Source organism: Magallana gigas, chromosome 5 (assembly GCF_963853765.1).
Source record: "Magallana gigas chromosome 5, xbMagGiga1.1, whole genome shotgun sequence".
NCBI classification, from domain to species: Eukaryota; Metazoa; Mollusca; class Bivalvia; order Ostreida; family Ostreidae; genus Magallana; species Magallana gigas.
This window is the reverse complement of record NC_088857.1, coordinates 3,449,415-3,457,883: the sequence shown is the minus strand read 5'-3', so window position 1 is coordinate 3,457,883 and position 8,469 is coordinate 3,449,415. Positions and strand designations below refer to the sequence as shown.

General features: G+C 36.6%; 1 protein-coding gene across 1 annotated transcript; it reads right to left on the bottom strand.

Moving 5' to 3' along the window:
- Nucleotides 1-3,895: 3,895 nt before the first annotated feature.
- LOC136275355 (peroxidase-like protein) lies at nt 3,896-8,243 on the bottom strand. The gene is made up of 7 exons (XM_066084218.1): nt 8,101-8,243; nt 7,473-7,658; nt 7,214-7,315; nt 6,117-6,247; nt 4,673-5,046; nt 4,329-4,570; nt 3,896-4,091 (listed from the first exon to the last, which is right to left on the bottom strand). The coding sequence occupies exons 1-7, from the start codon at nt 8,241-8,243 to the stop codon at nt 3,896-3,898; spliced, it is 1,374 nt and encodes a 457-aa protein (XP_065940290.1).
- Nucleotides 8,244-8,469: the final 226 nt, after the last annotated feature.

Here is an 8,469-nt window from a genome sequence, read left to right as displayed (position 1 = left end):
AGAGAGAGAGAGAGAGAGAGAGAGAGAGATTTTTTACCAGCTAATGTTGGATCGCAACATCAATCGAGGTTGGAAGGAATGGGAGACGCCAATATTGTTCATAACTAAACACAGTATCTTTGAATATGTGGTCTTTTTGATTTGAGCAAGCTCGGCTGAAACAAATGTTAGATTTGATTTTCAGTATTATTGTTCAATACATGCGCTTTAAATTTGAATTTAACGAACTGTCAACTATAGATGTAAGCTAACACCATTGTTAACATAGAAACAATATTTGTATGGTTTAATAGACATCATCTCAAGTAATTTTTGAGACACGTTTGTCATAGAGTTTGACGTTGGAACTCAGAAAACAAATATTCCGTATTAGTTGTCCTAGAAGATTTTTTGTTGATTCACTATTATGATAATAATCTATGCAGAAATCACCCCCATAAAAACCAGAGATCAGAAAATGTTGTTTGTTTTTTGTTTTAGTTTATTTAGGCATTGAATCCTTATTTTTTGAAAGATATAGTCTCATAACTGCAGCGGTGTGTGCATACAAATTGAGTAACGCGCGCTAGTGCGTTATGAAAATTTGTATGCACACACAGCTACAGTTATGAGACTATATCTTTCAAAAAAATTAATGCTTATATTTACATTTTTTTTTAACTTTTTGCCATGTCTGCAAATGTGATTTATACGTCAAAATTTCTGTTTTATCCTATAGGTAAGTTCAAATTAATGGAAGAGCCACTGTAACAGCCACAAGCGTGAACTTTGATTCCCGCTTGTGACGTTGCATTTTTCAGCGTTCAACGTTTGTGTTCAACGTCATAATAAAACTAGTCATTCAAAACTTTGAGCACCCGAGTTTGTTACGGTCTTATAACTGCAGTATCTTTTCACACACTTTACATGCAAAAAATATTTGGAATGTAAATATATAGTCATATTTACACTTGCAAATATGCATCCTTATATAAAACTGGAGATTGGCAAAAAGCTATATTTTTATGTGAACTTTTTAATGATCTCACAATGTTCACCTAATCGTTGTTAATAATATGTTTTACGGTGCTACCGTTCTGGCGAGCGCAGCAAGAATTACACATACCTTGCATCATTGTCAACTTATAGTTTTATTTCGGTATCAACAAACGTCAAAGAATTTTTGCTCTACAATAAGTATGCCAAAGGTACTAATTTTAATGGTTATGATACATACAGCGCAACCCCCTACCCAGAGAGAGAGAGAGAGAGAGAGAGAGAGAGAGAGAGAGAGAGAGAGAGAGAGAGAGAGAGAGCCCGGTACCTGTTTGTAGGTGTGTAATTTCCCACTTTTAAATTTAATGGTCTGACTATATGCAATATCTACATAATTTTTTACCTCTTTATTTTTTCATTTTATTCCTTTTTATTTAGTTCAAAATGTCCTATTGTTTATTCCCTCCCTACTCATATACTTACCTGCCTACTGTACATGCATGCACAATATTAGCTTAAAATGGGTCGATATGACCGTAAAGTATGGGTTTTGCTAGTATATATATATAAAATCTCTATATAAAAAAAGATAAAAAACAAATCATATGTCAATAAGCAGATAAGGCAGGTATCGCAGTCTATACTGAAATAGCCAGTACACTCATTACAGATGTTTGATCCACCTCTTAATTTTTCGCGGGAAATATAGCGCGAGTGCACTGTGACGTCATCCATGACTTTGTTCGTCTTTGTTTACGTTTCTCGACTCAATAAGAAGGTATGGAAGCTTGCAACAAATCTTTTGAGTCTCGCCAAAGCATATGCAGTACTCAAAACGTGTCTTCAAACTTAAAGTCACCGTAAATTACGAGTTAAAAGTCGGCCATTTTTTGCATAGCACCACGGGTGAAAACATTAGAGAGCATTATGGGACGTAGACAAAAAATTTTGTTTGATGAACTGTAGGTTTAGCTCGTTCTTTTTCCCGCGCACACTGGTTCTTAGAGCTCGCTTCGCTCGCCGGCGCTGCGCGCCGGCGAGCTGCGCTCGCTATAAATCAAAGTACTGAAGTACTGACGGGAGTTGATTTTATCGATTATTATTTATCTGAAATACAACGATATGTTATTTTGCTTGGCAAGTAGTTTATAATCTCTATTTGAATTACGCACATTTTTATAATATGGATTCTCGGACTTTTTAGACAAGAATTCGAGAAAACCTCTTATGAATCATGTTGTGTAATAATATGGTTTACGGTGCTACCGTTCTGGCGAGCGCAGCAAGAATTACACATACCTTGCATCATTGTCAACTTATAGTTTTATTTAGGTATCAACGAACGTCAAAATTTTTTGAGAGTATTGCTCTACAATGAGTATGCCAAAGGTACTAATTTTAATGGTCATGGGTCATGATACATACAGCGCAACCCCCTACCCAGAGAGAGAGAGAGAGAGAGAGAGAGAGAGAGAGAGAGAGAGAGAGAGAGAGAGAGAGAGCCCGTTACCTGTTTGTAGATGTGTAATTTCCCACTTTTAAATTTAATGGTCTGACTATATGCAATATCTACATATTTTTTTTTACCTGTTTATTGTTTCATTTTATTCCTTTTTATTTAGTTCAAAATGTCCTATTGTTTATTCCCCCCCCCCCCCTACTCACATACTTACCTGCCTACTGTACATGCATGCACAATTAGCTTAAAAATGGATCGATATGACAGTTAGTATGGCTCTTGCTAGTATATATATATAAAATCTCTATATTAAAAAAGATTAAAAACAAATCATTTGTCAAGGAGGCAGGTATCGCAGACTATACTGAAATAGCCAGTACACTCATTACAGATGTTTGATCCACCTCTAAATTTATCGCGGGAAATATGGCGCGAGTGCACTGTGACGTCATCCATGACTTTGTTCGTCTTTGTTTACGTTTCTCGACTCAATACGAAGGTATGGAAGCATGTAACAAATCTTCTGAGTCTCGCCAAAGCATATGTGGTACTCAAAACGTGTCTTCAAACTTTTAGTCACCGTAAATTACGAGTTAAAAGTCGGCCATTTTTGGCATAGCACCACGGGTGAAAACATTAGAGAGCATTATGGGACGTAGACAAAAAATTTTGTTTGATGAACTGTAGGTTTAGCTCGTTCTTTTTCCCGCGCACACTGGTTCTTAGAGCTCGCTTCGCTAGCCGGCGCTGCGCGCCGGCGAGCTGCGCTCGCTATTAATAAAAATAGAATTCATTTCATCAAACTATGTATCGGTATTCGAAATATTTCAAAAAGTGTATGGATCCAACCAATAATGAACTCTAGTCTCGTTCAACCAGATGCTCGGCTGTCGCCGTTAATCTCCGACAAGTAAGAGATACAAGGTCACGTGATAGCTTGATGATGCGACCTAATATATAGACTGACTCTCTGCTTGTCGGAGATGTACGGAGACACCCGATGATTGAACTAGACTATACTAAACTCTGGCGTTGGAATACATACGACTGCAAAAAACTTCTAAATTGTTCGTACTATTTAAAATTTGACTTATCTAATTCTTACGTATTCATAAATAAGTTTCCTTTAAAAAATGCTTCAGCGTACATTACATCGAATTTATCGATTATTTTCAAGAAATAACTCTTGCCAGCGGTGATGATTTGTGCTTAGATCTAAACACTGTTTCAGTTTCGGTTTTCCAGAGTAACTGCATAGGAGAGTTTATTAAAATCAGCTCCCAAAAATGGTCATTTAATGATGAGTTACCTTTCTTAAAGGTAAATATAAGTGAAAAACAGCATGTTAAAAAGTTCATCAGAATATGACCTGGTTGGTACGTGAGATCTTCCGAGAAGTCCTTCCGACTTAGCATGATTTGATCTCGTGAACAACCAAGTTATTAACACGCCGTTTGTTTCTTAAATGTATATTTTACCCCGGGTAAATGCCGCTAGTGGGTTTTCTGGGAAGGTCCTTTCGTACCAAAATCTGTCGCCATGTTTGTAGAGACTGAACTGATAGGCTATCAGGCATTGGAACGTGGGCCCTAGTATACTGCCTGGTAGAGGGGTCTCCGACATACCACCAGCAAATAAATCGATGTCGTCAGGATGTCTGAAGATACATTTAAAGAATGAATTATCAAGGGCAGAATCAGATATCTGAGATTTAAGGAACACACGCCATATTGTAAACATATTTCAGATTTTCATCAATCCAATATGATGTATTTTATAACGTTTAACATGCTTTACCTGAAAGTAATACATGTATAGTAAGTATTTGTATATCTACATACAAGTACATGCTCGCTGAAGTGCTTTCACGGATTGCGGGCTGTGGTTGACTAACCCCCCACGCGTAACTGTAAAGAAGTTGGCTCTAGGGAGACCACAGAACTGTCGGTAAGCGTTGTAGGACGGAATACCGTGTTCTCGACCCCTCTGGACATTGAGAGCTCCCAAATCTAAGGAAGTCGTTTCTACTGAAGGTCCCATAAAATTGAAATTTTCAAACAGTCTATTTCTGATTCCATTTACTAGAAATCGATCGGACCGGGACTTAGGTTCCTTGGACATCAACCTAGCCATACGCTCATATCAACCTTCATACATCAAATCGGGTACCTCAAAATGTTTGTGTACAGGAAAGGTGATAGGTTTGCTTTTTACAAGATGTCCGATGGTATTGCGGACCAAACTGTGACCCATTCGGTAGGCCGCCACACCAAACGCATTGATGGTCCTAGGGTCAATGAAAGGATTGTAATTGTCAACATGGCCGGACCGTCGGGATCGAAGGTTAAAAGCTTTCATAGTTTTATCATCCAGAACAGCAGGTAAAAATTCATTATAAGTTACGTGTTGGAGTTCCGCAATAACTATCCTTTTGGTCTCTTGGAATAGTATTTCATCATTTTTTATGCCTGTCGCGTTCCTTAATGCGTCAGCAATCAAGTTGTGACGTCTTAACCACGTGATGTCAGGCACAGTGAGAGTTGGTGTTTCACTCTGTCTGTGGTCGCCTTTGATAAAAAAAGAGATACATATCGCAAAAAAACAAGATTTTACTTTTAGGAAATAAACGGAGATAAACTATTGAAACAATTCTGACAATTAAAAGCTTCCCGTAATTGGACAAACAACCCCTCCATCTTTCTGTACCTGCAACGAGGCAGTCTCTCGTGGACGGAATTTCTGCCGGACAGCCTTGCGGATGCGGAGGCAGAAGATTTTGAACGTGCAAGCCTTCCATTAGCTAAATTATAAAATAAATACACTGTTAAATGATTGACTTTTCACTATTATGTATGAATTCTATTATTAACAAGTTGTACTCAAATTTTTCTCTAAGCTGATTTTCTCTATTTGAATCTGATCTATAGATCATAGAACCGTCCACAAACGACGTCCTCTCATTAATCTGTTCCCGGACACCTCTTAAAATTGATACACAGAATAATGATATCCTCTGCGGTATCTTTCTTAGTGATTGAATTATTCCATTGTACCAATCTACATTATAAATACTCTTAAAAATAGCAACGTTTGTTGCATTTTTTTTTTATAGTTTGAGATGGTTCAATAAATACATTGACGGCATGTAAGGCAGAACATGATATTACCAATAATATACTAGCATTACAATTTGAGGAACATTTCTATTGAAGTAATTTTTTTACTATGCTTCGAAGTTAGGAAAATGACACTTACGTCATATTTATTCCTACATTGAATGTACCTGTATTTTGAGATAGTCCCTAAGAAGAACCAAATGGTAGATTTCCTTGAAACTTCACAAATAAACTAAAGTTATTTAAATTACATAGGTTAAAAATAAAGAGCTTTACTATTGAAGTTTTTTTTGCAACCCCCCCCCCCCCCCAAAAAAAAAACCCCAGAAAACAAACAAACCAAAAAACCCCCAACACATTAGTCTTTTTAAGATCCTCAGAAACGTTAAAAATTATTTTTTCTATTATGTACTTTTCACTTGTTTGCATTCATCTTCTGACAGACCTGGAAACGCTCTGATAAAATCGGGAATAATTCCATTGCGAAGTCGTATTTGTATCAAATGCATTTCGTATTGATGTCACTTCTATTGGTAAAATTAAGACAGCAATAGAAAAATAGTTACCGTTTTGACATCCAAGGGGCGGTGCTCCGGTGTGACGAACAAAGTGCATGCAGGTCTGGAATGGGGGAAAAAGGGGTCTGTCCTCTATGTTAACGGGGATGATGAAGCAAGCCGCAGGTTTCATAGAACCCCTGAAAAAAACCCGAAACCAAAATCAATTATCTATAACAATCATTGATAAATGTTTTAATCTTAAGTGCATTGCAAGATTCATCGGATAAGATGGATACGTTTAGCGTTTTAAATTAAATGTGACATGCAGTAAACAATAGATTAAAGACAAATGATGTAGAACTTAAAAATGCTTGTGCAATTATTGACATGTAGACTTAAAGGTCATATTGCGAGGACTAATAATTTTGATGAGGAAGAAAAAATCGAAATTTTAATGTTATTGAGATAAGCCATAACTGTCAAAAATGCTGCAAAGTGAGAATTCTAAATGTTAAAATCTTAATGTTAAGAATTTTGGATCTTTAAAACTCAACATCATTATTTGTACAAGTTTTTTTTTTGTTACAAATAAATGGTTAAAAAAAACAAAAGATAACAACATGATTTTAATTAAAAGTAATTGGTATCCAAATAATTCAGAGCAATAGAGAATTTAGAAATAGACCACATTTGTACAGTATTTGTACAGAACGAGTTTATTAGATTGTACTGCGTAGCGTGTCAACAATCCTTCAAACAAATGCACCTTGCACGTTTGGGAAGAAATAGGAACACATTTCCATTAGTACTTTTACTACTGCAAATCATTAAGTTGACCAACACGGAATAAAAATATATTAATTTAATATATTGACAAAATGTGAAGCTACTTGCCCAATTGGGTCGCAGCAGTCAAGAATAGGTTTGTTTGTGGGGACTGAAATTAAAATATGCAAATATTAAAGAAATTCTTACCAGTGCTTGTGTACTTAAATACATAAAAAAACTTTTTTCACGACATTAGCATAGTTTATTTTAATATGGTTTCTAGAAATCGCCACCACCCTTTTTTAGGGGGTGGGGTGAATGGTCCTACGTGTTTCTGAAGGCGTAGAGATGACATGGTCAATAAACTGTCCATAGTTGGTCAGAAATGTGAGAACCTGGCACTGACCGGGGTCATGCCCTGGAAGACCCTGTTACTGACGGTTCGGGCACTGGGCAGGGGGGAGTTGTCCACAGACCGTGTTCGGGGGGAGTCGATCCTTGAACCGCATGAAACAATCAATGCGTAGAAATTTTTTTTGAAAAATAAAAGCTTTTCAGAAGTAAACTAATACATGTAGAGGGTATAACTAAAAAAATTGCAAGAAAAAAAGATTCTCATACGCACGATTATCTTAAGCATTCGGTAGGACTCGCTGTTGAGGAGTGAAGGAAGCTCCCAGGAGAGGGTTGATCGGGTTGTTACATTGTCCGTCTGTTCGTCGGTAGGGGTCGCTGAAGTCACATTGGGACATCTCATAACAGTATGGTTCGAACGCTCTCTCAAAACTTTCTAGAATCTCCGGATCCGACACTGCTCTTTGGAAACTCCCAACTAAAGGGCTTAATAAAGTTAAAAACACATGCACTTTTATCATAAGTAGTTAGAGTAGACTTTAAAGACAAGAAAAAAGAGAGAAGAAACATACCATATTAACGTACTACTTTCTAACAGATTCAATTACAATTACGTATCTTTAAAAATATGAGCAAAATTGTCATATATTCTGTTCATCAAGGGAAATACGGGAGATAACTCGATACACATGTACCAATTATATAAATTAACTCTGATGATTTATACAAATTTTTGTTTATATCTTAAATCACATATTTGTTATTTTGTAGGAAAAACAACGTTTTGATTGGAGCAAAATGTTTTAGTATTACTTTGTCTTCTAATGAATATTGTCGATATGTTTAAAATCATTTACAATCAAATTAAAACGATTTGAATAAAAACTTGAATAAAAGTCCTTTGAGCCAAAAACCCGCCGAGCCAAACCTTGCCACGCTCGGGGCGGGTCTACCCCCAAATAATGCAGACTGCAAAGCATCGTTTACAGTAGCATCGATATCTCCTTGGGCAATAGTATCGCAAATTAAACATACCGTGGCAAAGAACGTAACCGTCAGCGCTGCCGTCATTTTTGTCACTTATTAAAAAAAAACCACACAAATTTGAAATGTTAATACGTGTTCTCAGGAGCTGGTTTGCATCCTGTAACTTCTCCGCTCAAAGCGTTTGACTGGCAAATAGTTCTTAAATTAATTTGCTACATTCGTATTGGCTAAACGTTGTGATACCTCAGAAGGAAATATGATTCAGACTGAACCGCCGAGAATCAGTTTCAATTTTAAGTGTACGATATAG